This window comes from Saccostrea echinata, unplaced genomic scaffold (assembly GCF_033153115.1).
Source record: "Saccostrea echinata isolate AGI-Se365-2 ecotype Australia unplaced genomic scaffold, CSIRO_AGI_Sech_v1 ptg000010l, whole genome shotgun sequence".
NCBI lineage: Eukaryota > Metazoa > Mollusca > Bivalvia > Ostreida > Ostreidae > Saccostrea > Saccostrea echinata.
The window spans coordinates 10098985-10120801 of NW_026889759.1; the positions used below are offsets into that span (position 1 = coordinate 10098985).

General features: G+C 33.6%; 1 protein-coding gene across 1 annotated transcript; it reads right to left on the minus strand.

The window, feature by feature from the left end:
• Positions 1 to 1415: 1415 nt before the first annotated feature.
• On the minus strand, positions 1416 to 20918 carry LOC133184352 (sodium-dependent lysophosphatidylcholine symporter 1-like). Its single transcript, XM_061319398.1, has 23 exons — positions 20836 to 20918; positions 20504 to 20561; positions 20100 to 20307; positions 14258 to 14415; positions 13918 to 13985; positions 13668 to 13761; positions 13381 to 13473; positions 12591 to 12718; positions 12394 to 12493; positions 11947 to 12298; positions 9193 to 9348; positions 7136 to 7257; positions 6908 to 7034; positions 6733 to 6811; positions 6152 to 6291; positions 5589 to 5679; positions 5214 to 5326; positions 4014 to 4097; positions 3680 to 3763; positions 3482 to 3594; positions 2638 to 2775; positions 2039 to 2215; positions 1416 to 1618 (listed from the first exon to the last, which is right to left on the minus strand). The coding sequence occupies exons 3-23, from the start codon at positions 20247 to 20249 to the stop codon at positions 1504 to 1506; spliced, it is 2682 nt and encodes an 893-aa protein (XP_061175382.1). The 5' UTR covers positions 20250 to 20307; positions 20504 to 20561; positions 20836 to 20918; the 3' UTR covers positions 1416 to 1503.
• Positions 20919 to 21817: the final 899 nt, after the last annotated feature.

Genomic DNA, 21817 nt, shown 5'->3' on the forward strand with positions numbered 1-21817 from the left:
AGTTACAGAAGATTAATTTTTATAAATAGGAATCCTGAAATACAAGTGCAGGATGATGAAGCAGAAGGCGAGTTGTTATACAAGAACCATAACTCTGTATCAACGTAATTATTGATCTTTCAAATAGAAAAAAATGTACTCTATGGATTAAAAAACTGACAATGACATCAGCATTTTTTAGAAATGTACTTTTCTTCTTGTATTCGAAAACAGAGTGATAAAGCAGACTGAAGCATATCAATATATGGGTTTGATGCTATGTTTTAATTGTATTCAGTGAATCTGAATAGGAAAGGAGGTATTCATAAGTTTCTGATTTTTTTTTCTTAAGTACGCAAAATAAAACAAAATTTTATTCACTTTTCTCAAAACTAATACATGACATCAAAATTTTGATCACTACTTATTGAAATAAAACATCAGTTAAGTTGATAGCATTAGATCTATTAATGATGTACACATTGTACATTATACATAGGATATATTTCATCATTGATCACTACAGTACTCAAATAGGGACTAATAATTCCCTTCTTTCAAAAATCAACTAAGTGCACGTATGTAACACAGCACATAAGAATATTCCAATGTCCATTAAGCATGTCTGTGACTTTCAAATGACGTTGTTCAGGGTCATAAGCAAATTGGCTTGAACAAGTAAAAATAAATAAACATCTATTAAAAATAAATAAATGTTACACCTCCAATTTCTTATACCTAAAACTTGTCCAAATGAGAGATACTTCAAAAGTTATGAGGTTAGATTTGCAGTCAAAAACTAGAGATTAAACTCACCCCCCTAAAAACTAAGGCCTTTGTATGTTTGAAGCGCTATCTACAGGTAACTTATTAAAGATAGATCTAAAGTCCTTGAGAACTGACGTAACGGAAACTTTACAATAATTATATCGGGTTTCTGTTAATGAAAGAAGAGATGGCCTTGAATTTTTCAACATATATGCTATATTTTGTTTTACAATTTGAAGTGTTGGTATTACAAGAATTAAAAACTGTAGACAGTACACAAGAAACAACGAAATGACAAATTACATATATACCAACAAAGATGCCGTCAACTTCATTACAAATAAAATCTGCCAATAATCATGAAACAGTAGAATAACTACATGGTTTACATGTTGTGCACAGGTAAACAATATCCATTGTACATATACATGTATATCAATATCCATTGACGCAATAAGTCGAGTAAGGAACTATATTTCGTTGTCACATATCTACATACTCTCTTTGTTATGAATAATAAATTACCTCAGTACTTTTACTGACATCTTTTTATCGTTGATATGAAATACACCTACTCAGTTCAAATGAGAACTACATACCAAAATGATACTAATGAATATGAAAATGACGAAAATAAAGAGAGATGTTCGAGGATGAAAGAAGAAATCCTTAATAACTATAGTTTTTATCTAAATTTTATTATCTTTTCCCAATATCATGGTTAACGCATCTTTGTGGAGGCGTCAGATGGCGTTCTTAGATTTCTGTACTTGTAACAATCACGCTTTCGTAACTCAGACTTCGATCTATGGTGTACTCGTCTGGCGGGAGGGGAGATTGGGGAGAGGGTTGCTTTTTTTCATTTTCTTCCCTGCAAATAAAGTATAAAGCTGATTTATTTATTCCTCTCCAACTGAAAAAAGCATCAACGTTAATTATCAACGTGAGAGGATGATTTTTTTTTAATCCTATAGGTTTGTCTCTAAGTTTGTCGAGATTTCTACACCCAAACCAAATCTACGGGTATTCAGATCGGCACCGTACTTGTATACACTCATTTAAACTATTCAGTCAACCTTTGTTACAACTTGAGGTCCATTATACAAATTACAGTGCATGCATAAATTATGTAATCAAACCTAAACTAATGCAGTAAAGTGTATTGAAATATAAAAAAAAGTTTAAATTTCCTTGTAAAAGTTAGAAACTCAATTCTGAGTTGCTGGCCCTGTACCTATACTTCATGATTACTGATACACATGTATTTTAGCCGTGTACCCGGGACACTTGCCTCATTTTTATCAGCCGCTCCTTGTTATAGGCTCGTCTCCTCTCGTTTATTGGGTAGGACCACAAAAAGAGGAGGGCAATGAGGACAAAGACGACGGGTCCAGGCACCACCAGGAGGCGGAGGGCGAGGTCCACGTCCTCAGGCTGTTTACAGTCCCCACTCTTGTAACCACCTAGTCTGAAAAGTCACAACTCTAACAATCATGTACATTTGTACATTGTAAATCGCTAATCGAGCAAAAAGTTGCTCAGTATTGTACTATAACATTTGGTATATATGTAGAATGGGGTTATAAAAAATGGAAATTATGAAAAATCTGGCGATTTATAACAAAATTTTTAACTGTTTAAGTTGGTGTTCACACAGAATGATATGAATGAAATCTGCACATGTATGTAATAGGATTCAAAATGTAAAACACCCTTCTAAACTCAGATTACATTGCAATGTGCACTAAAGTGTATGGTTCCTGAAGCGAGAATGCAAGAATATAATGCAACACCACAAAAATCTTGACAGAGAAATAGCTAGAAAGACAAAAGATCATAACTATATAGCCATCTGCGATAGCCCCAATTCCATCCATACAAAACACTAACTGTAGTGCCATCTGTGATAGCCCCAGTCCCAAGCCTGCCGCCAGTTTGTTGAAGAAAACGTAGAAAGAATAGAAAATGGCGTCTTTTCTTTCTCCCGTAGCAAGCATGAATTCGTCTAACACATCTGGAAGCATAGACCTACAGAAGCAATGAGATATAGATTTTCAGATGGTTTAATGTATCTATAGTAATATTGTATGAATGAATTTTATCATTGGTTCGTTTGATATCAAAGTATGGTAAAAACTGAAGTTTGATACCAAAGTATAGAAATGCGGATAGACCGGGTCTATTAAAAACTCGGGTAAATCTGAACTTTCTAATAATAGATCAGGGAAGTTTTGTTACGTGTAAAAATGAACGTGATTCGCTACCATTCAAGATCATTTCCCATGCAGTTAATGATTTTAATTAGCGAATACTCGGATTGACGGTACTTTCTAATAATAGATTTTTTTTTCTTTACATTTCAACAATCTTCCTTTTAAAAAAAAATATTTTAACAAATATAGCTTTGTAGAAAATAATATAACAAATGTAGCCCTTTCATTCGGTCAATCCATAGATATATCGACTTGGCAGAAACGCATATCGACCTCGCACTTCATCCATAGATATATCGACTTGACAAAAAAGCATATCGACCTCGTACTTCATGCTGGGTCGATATTCTTTTCTGACAAGTCGATATATCTATGGTTCGACCTCATGAAAGGGCTATATTTGTAAATATATATTTAGTACTATGGGTTTTATTTTATACTGAATGATTTTCAGAATTCTACATTTTCCCCAATACCATCATATTGCTCACTGGGTTGGGAAATATATATATGTATCTTACCAAGGGCACAGAAGAGCGACAGCTATACTAAAGCCCGCCAAAACTAGAATTGGTATATACACGTAGATGTTGTCATCAATGTAGAGCTGGGATATAAGTATTGGAATAAAGAGCTGTAAAAAAGGAACTTACAGCTTATATTTATGTTTTGCAAGTGTGTATTTTATTAGCTCTTTCATTTTTTAAACAATAACTTACTATCATTCCTGCTGCAAATGCCGACTTTTTACCAATTTTCTTCAGAATAAGTTGCCAAATCGGCATGGACAATATCGAAGACACCTAATGCACAAGAACATCTTAATTAAGCACTTTGGGTTCTTAAAGCTGTAATTTATGTGCATCCACTTCAAATTGAGTGCAAAATATTCTGAGGTTAACCAGATTTAAGATGCAAAAAGAAGCCTGGTATTTTACCAATGTCAGTCGTGAAAGTTCAAGTCTACTGATCGCATGGTATGCACAAATATTGCAGTTCGTATTCTTTTTTTTATTTTCTTGGTTGTCACACGATTTGTATTTTGCAACTCACCAGTAAAATGATAATAAATATGGAAAAATCGTCTCCGAGATCCAGGCTATGTGTACAATAAAGAGCTAAGTTTCCCTGGACAATCTACAAAAGAAATCGTTACACCCTGCTTTTGAAAACCCTTCATAATCGAGATGAGTTGTAAAAATTCTCCCTCATGCAATTTATGTTCAACGTAAAGAAAAAATGTTTTATTTTCTTTAAAGAGGTAAAAAATCGACAGAGCATTAACTGATTTACAAATGTATTATTATTTATTATTCTGTTTAGCGAATTTGCAAAAGTGAACAATTTACCACTCGATAATCTAGCTGCAGTATTGTAGTTCTCTGGAATAGATAATTCGAACCAACATACCAGTCAGAGACTGTCTGAGTTATCTGCTAAAGTACTGCAGCTACCGGTAACTACGACAAGTCTGCACTTTATGAAAATGCACTTAATATACATGTAATCTATAAAAGCACAGCGAAATTGCAACCGAATCTCGGGGAAGTGCATTACTTCTCATCAGCCAGACTATCCTAGACAAAGGACAAGATAGGCTAAGGCCCTTTTTTTGCCCTTGTTTTTCGGTGTCTCTAAGGATGATGTGATAATTCATCATTAGAAACCTATAGTCATTCCTGTTAAAAAATGAATATTGATTCTTAGTGATAGGATTCACAGAGGTCACAGGAAGGTCACAAAGTATGCCAATTTCCGATATTTCTCATTTTTATTCAAATTTTTATCAATTTTAAAGCATATTTATTTTTTAAAGCATATTTATTTTCTCACAAAACACAAACTTGCATATCAACCAATTTTATATATTTCATTTTGTATTGGAAGCATCTTTTATAAAATCTCAGATAGGCAAGCTTGTGCTCTGTGTTTTCCGACGCGAAAATTATCTCATCTTTGACGAAATTCCACCAAATCGGAGGAAATACGGACAATATTATACGTTGTAACTCTCTTATTATCTCCGTCTAGGCGTCGAATCAGAATTAGTACTGGTTTTAAAACAACCAACAATTAAAGTTCTTAATTGCAAACTTTTACAATTTTAGCTGTGTTCCGATTTTTATGTAAAATAATGAGCCAAATTTGGCCGTTACCATACCTTGTCCTTTAATGCAATTTGGATTCTGAACCTGTTTTTAATGATTATTATTCTTTGTTTGATGGGGGAAAAACATCATCAGTTAAACATACGGCTATCGCTAGGGATAGGAAGAGGAAGCAGGCTGACAGTTGGACATAAGGCTTGAAGGTCAGAACATCACGGATTCCCGACAGAAAACTGCCATGTCTTCCATCGATAACATCTTAAATTAAAAAAAAATACAAAAATCGACTACCGATAGCACATTAATCATAGATTTATATATAACTAGGGGGTGACAATTTAGATATTTTAGAGAGATGAACCGGAAAAGTACTTAGTAATGTTAATATGATAATGTCGGGATAATTTATGGATTTAACACTATCTATCTCCCCCAATCAAACTTTAACACTACAAATATAGCCTTTGAAATTTGATCAATATATTCTGATTTAAATTCATGCTGCTGGGATATTTTATACCATCGCATTCTTTCGTCCCCAGCACACAGACGACAGCACAGAGGACATAGACGCTGATGACGACAATAGATCCCTCAATATAGGACCATTTCTGTAAAATGTCATGGAAAAACCTTGACTTCAACACGATTATAAACTTTGTTCGTCTTGGAGAACATCCATCATCACACCTTGATTGAATTTCTAATGCCCCTTTGGAGTAAATATGTATTTTATAACATGTATATCTTCATCAATATCCTATAATTCATCAGTCCTTCCCTTGGAATTAAAAGAATTTAGGAAATACTTTTATATCAATGATAAAATTGTTAATGAATTCATTTTATTTTACATTTTTCTCATTTTTTTTTTCAATATCAGTCTTCGGCATTACATTGTGCACATATGACATGAACAAAGACCTGGCTGTTTAGTTAACCCCCCAAAGGACACTCGTGATGCTGGCATAGGATTACGCAACCACATGGATTGCATTTAGCTAGTATGATGTGAAAGGGACACCCCAATATACCCCAAAGAGCAATGTTTCTTACCTCCAAATATTGAACTCTACAAATTACCTCATCTTTCAGTTCATCCGGAGACGCTGTTGATGATTCGTCTCCATCTTCCGTACAGTCGCCAGCGACTCTGGTGGAGTTGACAAAAACACCCTGCACTGTAGCAGCCATTAGCACCCCTAGTGCTTCAAACACCATTCCTACAACCCAAGTCATTCGATTACTAAGTCAATGCATGTTCAAAAAACAAAATTCAAAGAATATTGCAAGGATACGCATAATCATCTTTTCTTTGTGTAGTCAGCTTTTGCTAAAATTTCATAAGTATAACAGTGATATTGTAAACCAGCTTGTATTCATGTGCGAGAAATATCCTCGACTTTGGGGACTTTCCTCTGCTCACAAATATTTCTCGCCGCGAACCATGTAATTATTCTGTGTACTAATATCTATGAGGTTTCCTCAGTCCCAAAAATTAATAATAATTTTTATTGCATAATACAATCCATCATAATAATAGCCTAGGATGATTTTTCAATATAAGGAATTGCTAATAAAATTTGTCCCTAATAATAGTAAGTTAAAACAGTTTTATACTATGTAAATTGTGGTCCTAATTGTAATAAAGAAAAAAGTCTCACGGTAGGCCGTTGCTGAATCCCTGTCTCGTTGGTTCTTACTGATGTACATCGTCAGGGAGGTGTAAGGTACGTGTATTCCCTGTAACAATACTTCATGTACATTCAGTGGAAGATTTGTCATTCTAAATTAAAAATAAAAAATAAATATAAATCGTTCAACTTGGGGTTTCCTCACCGATAGGAGACCTTGAAATAAGCAGTAGAAGACGAAGTACCAAGCGACTTTTTCCTCATCTGTGAAATCAGGAACGTACCAAAGGAAAAAATACGCAGTGCAGGCCAAGGGTGTCGATAGCAGTATCCTGTTAAGCAGTTAAAATACGAAAAATGTTCATTGTAGTTAAATTTGGATCATGTTCTGTGCCTTTGCAATTCATATGAAAATCGTTCAAGATTGTCATACCATGGCTTAAACTGTCCAAATCTGGTTCGTGTTTTGTTGACAAAATAACCACAGAGTGGATCTGTGATTGCATCCCATACTTTGCCTCCAAACACGATGATGGCTACATAAGAAGGCTGAAGCTGGTTCAAGAAAAATTAATAATGGCAAATTTTGATGTTCGATTGTGGCAGGAATTTTCTTAGATACTGTAAATCAACTTTTATTCGCGTGCAAGAAATATTCGCGAGTTTAGCGACCAACTTTTTAACTCGCGAATATTAATCGCCGCGAACCAATTACTGGGCTTATTTTGATTAGTATTTGTAGAGAATGTTTCCTCAGTCGCGAAAATTAATTGATTTCAAACTGACGATTCGCGAATAAAAGATGACGCAAATAATAGTTAGTACCACAGTTGAATTGAGTATGGATATATTTTTTTCAGATACTATATTTGAATATTTGAATTGAGTATAAAAATACAAATCGAAAATTTCCTTGTTAGAGTTGTTCAATATATATACGTCTACCAACTTCTTTCGTAATACATGTATCTAGTTGAAACTATCAACGATGGGTACTTACACGGTGCAAAATGGCTATAGGGATTGCATTCGTTCCAAAAATCATGTACATGTATATTTTTCATAAATTCCTCGGTTATATGGTCTTGGAGGGACGCACAAAAAAGGTCACCGACCTTGACAATTCCTAGAGTTGATTTGAAACGAAATCTCTGATTTTTTCAGCATCAAAGAAAGGGACATAACAGAAGGTGAACTTTTCCCTTCCTCTGGAATTATAAGGTACTCTGAAGACTTCAAGTGTAACAAGGCTTAAAACACTTCTGGGGGAAAAAGACTGAGCATATTTCCAGAAAACATCTATGCCCATTTTCTGAAGAAGCAACTTGGGGGGGGGGGTCAAATATAGAAAATATTGCATTCATAAAAATAAGCGGTCTTTATACACACGTTTTATCACTGAAAGTTGTATGCGTTTAGACAGCAAATCAAGGTATGCTCAATCAAAGTACCGAGGGTACTTGAGGCTTGAATGAATAGGCCCAATATTAAATGGACTGTAGCAGTATAATTTTGTATGGAATTTACTTTTCATTTAAATGGCTATTTGAGATTTTTTTTAAATTAATTTTAAAATCTCAAAAGCATTCCTTAGGAAGCACAGAAATATATATGCAAACTGAAAGAGATCTAAAAAAAATCAAATTCTATGAGAGTTTCGCAAATACTTTCAACTGGAGATTAGAGGGTGCAAATACTACAGATACGATCGACTGCAGTTTTTTTTTTTAAATTTGTTTCAAGATCGTATTGCTAGCAACCTCAGTAATGCATTGCCGTTGATTGTTTCGTGGCTACCCCGTGCGTCACAGAGCTAACTCTGTTTTTGTTTTATTTTGTTTGTTTGTTGATTAACGTCCCTCTCGAGAAATTTTTACTCATATGGAGACGTCACCACTTGTCGGTGTGGGTTACAAATTTAGACCTATATTTGGCACTCAGGGCTATCAAGCAGTGAGGGAAGTTTTTCGTACCAGAACCTACTGCGACACGGGACCTCGCGTTTATACGGTCTCATCTGAAGAACCGGTCTCTACGTCCCGCAGTGGATTCGAACCCGCGACGTAAGGATTTAAAACTCCTTACTCCGCGACTCTAGAGCAAACGCTCTAACCACTGCGTCACGCAGACTCCGTATTTTCTCCACTACTCACGCTGTCGAAATAGTCTGCCCAAACATTTCTCCGCAATCTAGTTTTTCGTTCATGAAGTTAGGTAAAGATGATTAAAGTACCTCTATTAGATACAAATAATTACAAATACATCGATTCAAAAACAAAATTAGTCAACCTGTCCTCTAAAAAATAAAAATAGTTTAATATACTTAGCATGGATTACATTTCAAATCGTGGGAGCTTGTTTGCATTCTGTATTTACCAATAAGAGATATTCGTTATTGCAGCTTGTATATAAGACGTTGACAAAAGGAAAGATCAAAGCCTGACCCCCCCACCCCCACCCCCACCCTACCACGCACGCATTGGTATGTACCTCAGCTACTTCTAGTAGAAAAATGTTCAGGAAAAAATTGATGACTGTGTTTGTAATTTGATAAGGTGGTCCTCCGACTGCATAGCACAACTTTCTCCAAAAAGGCAGAGGTGGGGAAGTGACGTCACATTCCGCAAGTAGGGCTTGGTGCTCACCCTAGAAAAACAGTTATAGTGTCTAAAAACTGTCTATCACTTGGTGGAGTTGTATGTCCGCAAAATTAATGATAATTTCTGTACATAATAGGAGGGTTAAATAAGGGATAGTGAAAAAAGGGAAAACATACTGCACCTGATTCTCAGTCATAATTGATGAATCTTATTTTTAGTCCACGCGGTAACAGGATACAGTGCAGTCATCCTCCAAAACGTTATTTCATTGATGCTTTTCTGACCATGTTTGTAACGAACCTTCGTTTAAATAATTAACACATTACACACAATGGCTTTACGCACCTCCTCATGTTATGAAGCAATATTTTGTTGATAACAGTTATCAACAAATAAATAAAGATACGAAGATTCGCTAATCAGGAAGTTAAATATTCAGTAGCATTTCACGTTCTTTGGCGATAATTGCATGTATTGTTACTATTATCTGACAGATAATATTATGATGTGCTGTTACTTTTTTTTTCTTCACGACCTTTGTTTTTTGTTTGATTTTGAAACACACTTTATGTTTCAAAAATATTTCAACTTTTCAATTAGAGGTTATAACCTAATAATATTTAATTGAATTAGTCAAATTGTCCTACTTCTACTGAGATGAAGATAAATGAAGCCCCATGACGATCGCGATCATAGGGGCTTGTCTCAGACCCGTAGCAACGGTTTCAAAAGTGGTGGAGGGGGACCTCCCAAAATTATCCGACAAGCAAAAAAACAAAAAACAAAAAAAAAAACAAAAAACAAAAACAAACAAACAAAAAAAAAGTTTATGTCACAAAAAGTTGGTTAGGACCCCCCCCCCCTTTTTCGATCCAGCTCGCCTCCCCAATGTCAAATACTTGCCGACGCCCCTGGTCGAGTATTAGACAAAGTCCCTTAGGTGCACACGTTAAAGCGTGCCACCCCTCCACCGCCGGCGGACCGACGATGGAGGTCGGGAGTCCAGCTCCCCGCCGTTGCGGGAAGCCTCTTTGATACAAGGCTGTATTCAGAAAAAAAACCCATGAAATTTTAACAAGTATCCCTCATTACTAAATGAGCTAAACAACCAATTACTTTTTGGTAGTACGTGTACTTAGCATTAAAAAGGAACATTACATTTTTAAAAGGTCATCCAAGAAATCTTCATCTTTCTACTTTGAGTTTTGCTATTAAGGACTGGATTACTGTACGATGTGTAAAGATATAAGCAAGATTCCTAATTTGGTGTGCACAATATTTCTTGGCTAATTCATGAATATAACACTGTCTAAAATGTAGTTTTCCATAGATATAATACCTAGAAAAACTATAGTGTGAAAATAACCCAATGTAAATATTCACTATATTCATGGTGTTACTTAGTCCATGAATTCAAGAAACAGTAATCAAGTTTTCAATATAAGGATGTGTTTTTTCCCCTCAAATATTTGCCTCCATCACCATTAAGAGATACACTTTACTCTGTCACTTCAAAAATGAAAGTTATACTTATTTAACTATTTTAATTTCAATGTCTTTCTTGGATTTAAATCGACAGAGCTGTTCTTATAGTTAATCAGTGACACGTACTGTCTATTTCTTTAAGTAATCAAAACACAAGCCAATACAGTTATCGGTCCTGATAAACCTTCCGTAAACATTTATAACATCAGCCACTTAAACATGCATATTTGCTTACATTGACATCATTTAAAATAATTTGATTCATCAGACAGCAAAACGTTTAATTTCTGATGCAGAATTTAAGAAACAGCAAAACGTTTAATTTCTGATGCAGAATTTAAGAAACAGCAAAATGTTTAATTTCTGATGCAGAATTTAAGAAATAAAGGTCCAGACAAAATTCTGCTCAAAAGCTCAGGATTGAACCTCCTTAAATAGTGAATACATCTAGCTGATGGACACTGCATTATCTTAAGTGCACTATTTAATGCTGTTTTTTGCTTAATGATGTAATAATGCAAGCAGAACCAGTTAACTTTAATGGTATATAAATACTAGTACCTGGTCAATGTAAACGTAAAGTGTAGATATCTTCCAATTTTATTGATGGTGATAGTTCTCATAATTGCTTGAACAACCAATGTTTGAATTCATCAAACCCAGGTTGTGTCATAGGAGAGAAAAACATGGAAATTACAATGTGTGCAATTAATCCCCTACATGGTAGACACTGAACTTTGATTGCACTAACTTTTGAATAAGTTAAAATAAGATCATACACAGTATATTTACTGAAGTTTTACAGCTTGAAGAATGTTGGAAAATTGTATCATTATTCAAATTCATTTAATACAATAGTGATATAAAACAAATAATTCAGCTCTCTCATAGAATATATATAACAATGTAATAAATAGGCACAATGTGACTTTTTTTTCCATCAGAGTGAACTGTAGTGCAGAATGAATGTGGTAATAATGACAGATATTCTAACACTCACAAATATCAAACACAAGTACATGTATAGCATAAAACTGCTACAAATGAAAATTTTTACTCTGATAAAAATGCACTGTGAGTGTCTGTGAGCACTTGGAAAAATTAAAACTAAGGAAATTAAATGTCCAAATGACTAGGATGAATCTCTACAGTTCTGAACCATTCTCCTGAATCTGTCTGCTGAGGAAGGTCGGACAGATTTAGCAGAGCTTGGAGGAGCCACCACATGTGGAGATGCAGTCACCACACTAGAAGATGAGGGTGTGTTCACTTTGACCATTCCCACTAATCCTTGTTTACTGACATCTCCATGTGGGCCACCAAGTTTGTCTGTTATTTTGACAGATAAGTCATGTGACACTTTAACTGGTCTAATTTTAGAGGTAACAGTCTGAAAAGCATTGTCTGTCTGTGTGCCAGTTGGGCTATTTGCCCTTCCTGTGGGACTAGATCCTGACTTAGGACTTGGGTTCTTCATCTTTAAGGAAGACAGTTGTGGAGGAGGAAGTTTCCTGAAATCATTGTGGAACATTTTTTTTTAAGTTAAAGTCTGTGTACCTAGTGTATAAATACAATTCTGATTTTGCTTGTCTCAAAATAAACTCACTTGAAAGAATTAACTGGAGAGGGTTTCATAACAGGTGGTTGTGGAACAACATTTCTGGACAGCATCTCTTTTTCCATTTTTGATCTTTCTGTCTGCAACTCTGTAGTAGATTAAACAATTGCTTTACATAAGAGAATTTAGAATCTCTGAGACAAAATGCTTTTAGGGAGATAACCCTATTACAAATGTATATGAACCTGCTATAGTTGGCTCCCTTGAGAATGTTCCCTGTGTTTCAGCTCTATATGTTGCTTCCTCATCCAAACACTCATACAGGAACTGAATATCCTTTAAAAGGGTGTTGATTTCATCTTCTAAATATCCCCTAAAAGACATACCTGGTATTAATACATACTACAGACTGAACACCTCAACATTTTGAAACTTTGTATTTGGGCACCATTTGTATTTTTGCAATTTATTGAAACATTTTTTTAAAATATCTTCTAGGACTGTAAGAATTAGGGGTTTGATATTTAGGAATCATATTGTATGTCAAAAGTTTCTTCAGAAAAACATAAATCTGATTGATCAGAATGACCAACAGACACCCAATATTTAAATACTACAAGTTTAAATGCTAAGATTGTAACAATTTAAGATGTTGAGATTGATCTTTGAAATTCTTTTAAATTAGGATTATAGCAAAGAGCTAGGGACAAATTTTGAGTCCTTATAAACATATTTTGTTAAATCCAGTAAATTCATAATGTTTTAAAACAATAAGGGGGGGGGGGGGGTCAACTTGCTATAAATGTGAATTCATTACAGGCATGTAACCATGTTTTCCTGTAATTTTAAGATAAAAACAAGATTTTAAAAAAATTACCTTCATTTCAATAATATGATAACTTCAAGATAAATAAATGCCTCTCAAGGTGATGACACTGTAGCTTTTATCACATCCTAATTATTACTGTTACTGACAATATTAACTGGAACACTCTTACTTTTATGAAATAATAATAATTGCAATGTGTACTGTACTTTAGATGTTGGACGACTTCATCAAATTTGAGGTAATTCAGCTTATCTGTCATGGACTCAATTTCTTCACTAAGAGTGGAAGCAGCAGATGCTCTGTTAGAAGAATTAAAAATGTCAATTTTCAATTAAAAATTCAAAAACTTTTACCAGGAAATAACTCTTCTTTTTCTGTGAAAATGATAAATAATGTTTGTTTAAATCTTACATGTGAGTCCAATCAATCTTATGTTACAGGTGTTTCTGAAGCTTTTATTTCCTTGTTTACCCTGAGTCATTTGAGAATTTACCTATCACTTCCAGTAGGGGTACACATCATAGGTGTGTCCTGGCCATCTCTTGACATGGCAGTAGAGGGCCTGGATCCTCGGGCTGTACCAGGTCCTGATGGAAGCAAACAGATACATTATACATACAGGTAAGTGCTATCAAGTTAACCTTGTACATGTACTTGTAAAAAAAAAAGGAAAATGTATGGATAATGAACAGTGATTTATGGAGATAAATTATTTTCACAAAAAAATCTATTTTTTAACATACTGCTGACTTCCATGGTATAATCAAGTACAGCTTTATTGTGTCCTGTGGCTAGGATCCTCTCAGGATTTCTACAATGAAAGTTCTGCAGTTTGCAAGAGTTTTGTCCCTTTAAATGACTTCATGCATTTGCAACACTATTCAATATCAAATATAAGAATAGTTCTTCCATTAAAAAACATTTAGAACTGTATGCTGTGAAATATTCATAGAACGATCACTTACCAATATCAATTTCTGCATGGAATACCAACGTTTTTTAACCTTATGTATGGCAATATGTATAACTTTGATCTTTCTCAATACATTTGAATTCATAAATATTTGATGACAAAATACTTACAGTCCTTGTAACCTGGATTTTTCTTTGACATTCTCTATGAAGAACTGGATCTCCTGTACAAGTCTGTCTCTTAGCCCTGGTGGCTCAGGAAGTTTCTCTTTACAATTATCATTGGTCTCATCACGATAGTCCCTCCAGATGTCCAGAAGGGTCTCAATCTACAATTTTACAGTTCATATGTGAAACACTGAAGTATACATTGTGATTATATATTCTTCCTATTTTACCTTTAAATACATTTAGCCATACAATGAAACAATATATTATGATGACCAACACCACAAAAGTGCTTTTTCAGTAAAATTTATACCAGTAATAAACTTGTGGGAAAAGGATATTGCTTCCCTTTAACATTTATAAACTTCAAGTTTGAAAAGTTCATATCTGATGGAAAAATTGTTATATAAATGTTACAATAAGTGTTTTCAGCATATACTTATAAAAAATTACAGTATATATGAACAGAGATTTCTTTCACTTAATAAATTCAGTGAGAAAGCAATTTCAATAAACAATGCAATGCAGCTCCTTATTAATGTAAACCTTAGTAAACTAAAGAATGTAGATCTTGCCAAAAGAACCCTTTTCTGTAAGGATGATCCTATGGATTAATTTCATTTAAAAAAAACAAGATACTAAAATCTTGAGTTTAAAGTAAAATGTATTATAAACCTGAAATGAGCTACTAGTTAAAATGAGAATCATGATACCTGTCACATGCAACTATATAAGTACCAGTAGCTTGAATTAATAGGGATAATCTATAACAATTATAATAACCAATCTTAACACTTGTTACCATATCAAAAATAACATTTGTCTTTTTGTCATAAACATGATAAATCAAAATAAACTCAATCTTAACACACAAATATAACAAAATTAACTGTATAAATGAATATGAAGGATGCTATGTTATCAATCTCAATCAGAGCAATAAAAAATCTGTGTTAAGCCAACATTATCATGATGTTTTCTTTTCTACATAGACCAAACACTTTGAAGGTGTGCTAAGAGAGATTCTTACTTTTAGAAATAAATTTAGAGGGTTGAACTGCATGTATCTGGGTAGTTACTCTATCATTTAAGATGGTAGTTTGGAGTAAATTTTTAGCTTCAATTTCAAATATCCGATGCATATAACACATGCACATCTGCATTCCAAGAAATATTTTCTCTGATACAAATTGACTAACACTGGTTGCATGTACTGTAAATGAAAAATATACACATAATTGCAGCTAGGTCATGTTGTTTAATTCCTATTTTTCTTAATACTGGAAAATGTTCTGAATACTAGGTTTCAATAAATAAAAGAATCCCCTCTGTTGAATATATTAAGCATTAATTAACACGGAATTGAAAATCATAATATCCTGCAACAGATGATTTTTATTAGCACCATCTGAAATCACCCAACACCAATATGGCGAGTGATTCCCTGTGAATCAAACCTGTCCAGCATAATCATTTTGTAGTTGAACTTCAGTACAAACTATAATTAAGTAAATATTTGAAACGCAAAAAAACAAAAAACACAGTACTGAAAGTACTGGGAAGCACTAAGCGTATTGCAATTTGAAATTCATCAGAATTATTTTGAATTTAAATTGCCTGCTGTATTGGAATTTAAGCAATATCTTGACAGTGAATATGTTACAGCTGTGTATTATACATTTTTAACACTTCACATTCATCGCTCTGTGCAGCATATCAGCATCATGTTTGTAACGTCATGTGACAAAACTCTATGTCAATGAAATGAGCACCCGTAGAGATAACGTCCTTTTGTCAGAGATAGTAGGTAAATATACATTTTGAGTATAAAGATATTATATTTGTCTTCATCGCTTGATGATAAAACATTCAGTGTTATCCTTTTATCTCTGATTTTCATATACATAATTTATAATGTATTTGCAACCAAAAATTTGTCTTTTCTGTTGATCTCACAATATGTATATCTGATTTGTAAATATTACTTTTTTTAAAATAAAAATTTTTATACTTTTCTTCTTCAGATTAAAAATATGTCATTTAACCCCCAAAAGTATTTTGGACTATTGTTGAAATACTTTAAGGAGGCTGGGGGGTCAACAAATTAACCATCAGATATAACTTAATTTTTTTAGATATGATATCTAAAGCTGTCAACTATCATTTGGCAAACAAAAATTTCATACATTTTAGTTTTAAAATTTGATCATTTTTGTTTATTTTTATATGGAGCTCTTCTTCTAAAGGAGATCAATATAGCCTGAAAATGGCCACAATCACCCAGCCCTCTTAAAATGCTTCAGTATTTTTTTCACGGATGTTTGATGCTGTACACCATTCTTTACTTGTTTATATATGATTTTAACTACAACGCAAAACGTGTTTAGAGGAAAAAAATATCCACAGCAGTGTTGTGTTTGTTGAAAAGGAATACTGAAAATAATTGCCCTTAATTTTTCTGCTATTTCCATGATAAATAATTCAACAGCCCAAGAAAGAAAATACAGTATAATAATCTCAAGTATTAATATATCTTCATGAAGGTATACAACATTGTTTGATAATCATTCTGTTTTTATGTAGTCCTCATTAAGTTGCTTAGCAGTCAAATTGGCAACAAGCGCACATCTTTACATAAACTATTTCTTCCTAGTTTCCTAATACAAGTATTGCACTGTTTGCTTAACATTTCATCAACGCTATTCCTGTCCATTGCTAAGAACGTTTAATTAAGGTTTTTGCATTTTCGCCATATCTTGCGCACTGCACACATAATTTTAAAGCACAATATTCCGAGAAATTAGTTTTCCTATTTAAGTGGATTAATTGAAAACACAGCCACCACGTGCCCTACATACGTACAGCCGCAAACTGCCTTTCCTTGCGAATTATTTACATCATATTTTACCCATATAAACTTCAACATCAAGGTCACAAGGTCAAAAACCAGAGTAAATTCAGAAAAGTCTGGAAACAGATAATGCACACGTCAAATATAAAAGATAATCTTCTCTCATTCAAACTTATCAGCAATGATGAATTTTTTAAGGTCAAACTTCAAGGTCAAAGTAATATTAATGCCCCATCTTTTCTCCTTCAAAAGTTATCACCAATGTTAAAATTTTGAAAATTAAGTCAAATATCAAGGTCACGGGGTAAAAAAATCAAAGTATATTTGGAAAGGTCTTATCACAGATAATGTATATATGTGAAGTATGAAAGCACTATTTCTTCTCATTCAAAAGTTATGATGGTCACCAGGGTTTATGTAATGTTAAATTTTATGAAAATTAGATCAAACTTCAAGATCAAGATCATGGGGTCAAAAATTATACAGGTAACTCTCGATACCTCGAAGTCTGCGAGACCGAGGATAAACTTCGAGAGATCAAGAGTTCGAGTTTTCAAGAGTTCGGAATTTTCCAGGTTGGTTGACGGGTTTTAAAATTAGTCTTACCAGATGTAATGATTTTCATTCATTTCCATGCAGTGCTAACCTTTTACACATGGTTTTTACAAAACAACGATACTTCTTTGTTTTGTAGGTGAATATTTTTTAAACTGAATAAAGTAAAAAAATGTATATCGTCAATTTTTATGTGTATTTATTTAATTTATGTAATAGGAACATTATACTACGCCTTCGTTACGTGAAAACGACATTTTATAGCATTGTATGTAGCATCGACTATTTGTACATATTGATCAAGTCCAGAACAAACAGTACATTTAGCTACGTAGCTAAAATTACCTACCGTAGCTTTATTTACCTACCTCAGGTAGCTTTATTTAGCTATTTCAAGGCAACTTTTCACAATTTTGCTTTTTATTATAAAAAGACAAAAAAATCGCAAGTAAATGTCTATTAATATTTATTCTAGGTATTATTTAAAAAACAATCTAAAGCAGAGATATTTTAAACATTGCTGTGTTTGAACACTTTTAAGGAAAATATGTATTTCCATTGTTTGAGTAACTGTACACCACCTTGTGTGCGATGAGGCATGGGTAAATATGATTACTTCACATTGTGCTCATGTTAACCAAAACTGTTTTTCTTTGTTATTTCACTCAAGAAGTAACTGTTAGGTCACAAATTAACTGTTGTATATAGCCCCAAAACTTTTAGAACTTTGATTGCAATTGCGCAGAAAAGGACACATTTCCAAGAGTGATTTTTTCATGAATTATTTTCAGATAAGTTTAATTAAATTATCACTGCATCAAAGTGCAATTTTCTGCACTTTCTTCGAAAAATGCTTATTTAAGAAACAAGTTTGATTTAGTAGCTAAATAAAGCTACTTCAGGTAGGTAAATAAAGCTATATAGGTAATTTAAGCTACGTAGCTAAATCTAGTGATTGTACCAGACCTGTTGATATCAAACATGATCATCGAATGCAGTTCTGTAAGTTTTTGTTTTGAAATAGTCGTCATATTGACATTGATGCTGTTATGCATAGTTTCTGCATTTTTATTAATCATTTAACTTTGACACTGACTCAAAATTAGGCTAGTGTCTCTTCTTCTGATCAATTTCTACTTTTCACTGCATCTCTAATTTATCGTAAGACAGTTGATGTTAATTATTTTAAGAGCAGACAGGCAAAATATGATTAATTATCAATCAATTATCACTTTGCAGTATAAATGTCACCTGAATAAACATCCCGTTCCTCAAGTCCTGAGTCTTAATTATGTAACCCTTGCATAAACATGGGCACTTTGAGGTATTGAGGGTAAATTCCAATAGAATATGCATAGCGGGACTGTATTTTGACTTTGAGGGATCAAGGGTTTCGAGAGATTGAGAGTTCGAGAAATAAAGAGTAAATTTGCTTAGTTATATGGGGGAAAATTTGGGACAGGAGACTCACTTCGAGCGATCAAGAACTTCGAGAGATCGAAGTTCGAGCCATCAAGCGTTACCTGTAGTATACTTGGAAAGGTCCCGTCACAAGTAATGTACATGTGAAATATCAAAGCCCTGTCTTCTCATTCGAAAGTTATGACCAAGGTGAAAGTTTTTGGGACAGACAGACAAATGAGATTTAATGTCCCCTCACTTTCGTGAAAGCAGGGGACAATAAAACTAGGTGAAATTTTTCCTGTATATGGTATATCCTGAGGAGTAAGAAGATTTTTAATGATCATAATACATGATCAACTTAGCCCCACTCTGGGTTCTGAGCCCCGGGGACACAAATCTCATATTCTAAGCTTAGTGCCAACAAGCGAATTGTTTGCTTGGACATGAATCACAATTTTGGTAGACGTTGAGTTGCTCAGTATAATCATGGTTTGCCTGCTAGATACTCATGACTAAGAATTTTTTCAAAGATGTGAAGTATTTTTTGCATTACTTCATCCATAGATCCCACAGACCAAAACTGATTCAGCCATTTAATTAAGTGAAATAGCCAAAAATATTACAATGAATGATGCACAACAACAGATAGGAATCCAAAGCATTAGGTCACCTGCGTGACTCAGGTAACCTTCAAAGGTTGCAGCATGTACATCTTCACCTTTAATAGGCACACTATGTCCTCCAAATGAAATAACACGTCAGGATTGAAGTATGTATACATGCTATCCTAATTATTAAAAGGGAATAATTTTTACATAAGCATGACATGATTTGGCACAATTGTATACAAAGCTAGTTTGAATAATCTATAATTGTTTCTTGGGAGAGGCCCTCACACTGTAGTAATATGTCCCATATAGCTGCTATGTGGCAAAATAGAGTGGATTAATTCCTGCATGATTTTCAAGACTACAGATGTAGTCATATCAACATTAAATAATAACCATCAAATTAATCAAAGACTCTTTTGCTTACCTCAGCCCTAAGTTCTAAGCTCTGGTCAATTAGGGATTCCCCAAGCATTCCCTTTATCTCTTCATGTTCATGGACTGGGATATATTGTTCCACAATACTCCACAGGGATATTGGGGGTTCATATGCATGCAGGTCAAAATTTGGCTCCATAAGAATCTGGTCTGATAAATTTCTTTATATTCCTTCATTACATCTTTAACAATGATTTCTGATTAAAAAATAAATAAAAATCAGTACCATTTGGGGGTGGAGTAAAGTATAATTTCCTATTACCCGTATTTTTTCATAATCTTATTTTTATTAAAAGTATCAAAATTGAAAAAGGTGGATATAAGAATCAATTTTCAAACAGACTTGCTAGAATCCGACGAATATGATGTATAGATACACACACACACACATACCTTACACAATAACCAGAATCTGATCTAGACAAGTTGTTGGTCCTAGCTGTTCATTGTGCTAAAATACATGTAAATAAAATAACACAAATATTAGAATAGAGCGAGTATGTAGTATATATATTTCTAAGCACTTGTGATGCTCTGGGAAATACGCATGAGTGTATAAGGACAGTTTTTGATGCTTGAGTCATATTTTGGCCGCCATTTGTTTACAGGTCGTTCAGGACGACCGCTATGTAGCAGACGATTCGTTTTTGCTCTTCTCAGTGGTATTAATGCCTTAAAGTATTCACAGTACATATTCAAAAAGATATTTACTATTGAATTCTTACTGATGCTAGCTTAGCGTTCAATTTTTTTCCAAATATTTTATCCTCTCAGTAGTGCGCACAGAGTGGTCAGATTTCTGCCATTTTCGTAAATTCTAAATTTAAAACCAAAATGAAATAATTGAATTCCGGAATTTTAAATCGAAATATTATCAATTATTTTTGCAGGGTTTTTTCTTGATATATTCTAGGAAATAATAAATAACTTTAAATAAAGACATTCTAAACATTTACATTCAACTGTTCTCCTCTCAGTGTAAACTTTTAAGATACAGAGGTTCAAAGGAAACCGAGATATATTTTTTTCTCATAACTTTAAAGATTTATGTTAGCAAGGTGAATTATTTCATAACATCTTGACCTTTCCGGTGATATTGATTTCACTATTCCTTATTCTGCATACCATTAATTTCAAAGAAACTGATCAAGATACTTTAAAACTTCAAACAAATGCCTAATTTGACCGTGACTTATCCCATGGTCATTGACTTCACAATCCCCCCCCCCCTTTTTTTTTGTTTCTTTTACCTTAGTTTAAATAAGACTGTCCAGTTCACAGACTGCTGCAAATTAGTGAAAGCAATTTAAACTCATTTCCTGACCATGTCCTTCTCTATGACATTGACCTCTTTTTTTCAAGATTTTTCAAATAAAATCCATGTAAAGATAAAAATTGGTCAGAGCTACTTAATTCTATGACCTTGGCATTCCCCATGACCTTATACTTCCATATGACCTCATATTTCCTTTTAGTTCATCTTAAGTTATTAAATTACATTAAACAGACAGACAAAAAACCAAGAAATTAAAAAAAGTAAAATTTTTGCATGGCCCATGCAAAGTTTATTCATTTTTTGAAAGTTTAAGGTTTTATAAATTACAGGTTTCAGAACTTAAAAAATCTACTTTTATGGAGGAAAAAAATTGTTTGGTCCAAGTTAAAGTAGGGATATGAACAATTGGTAGCAACAGCATGCCATAACAT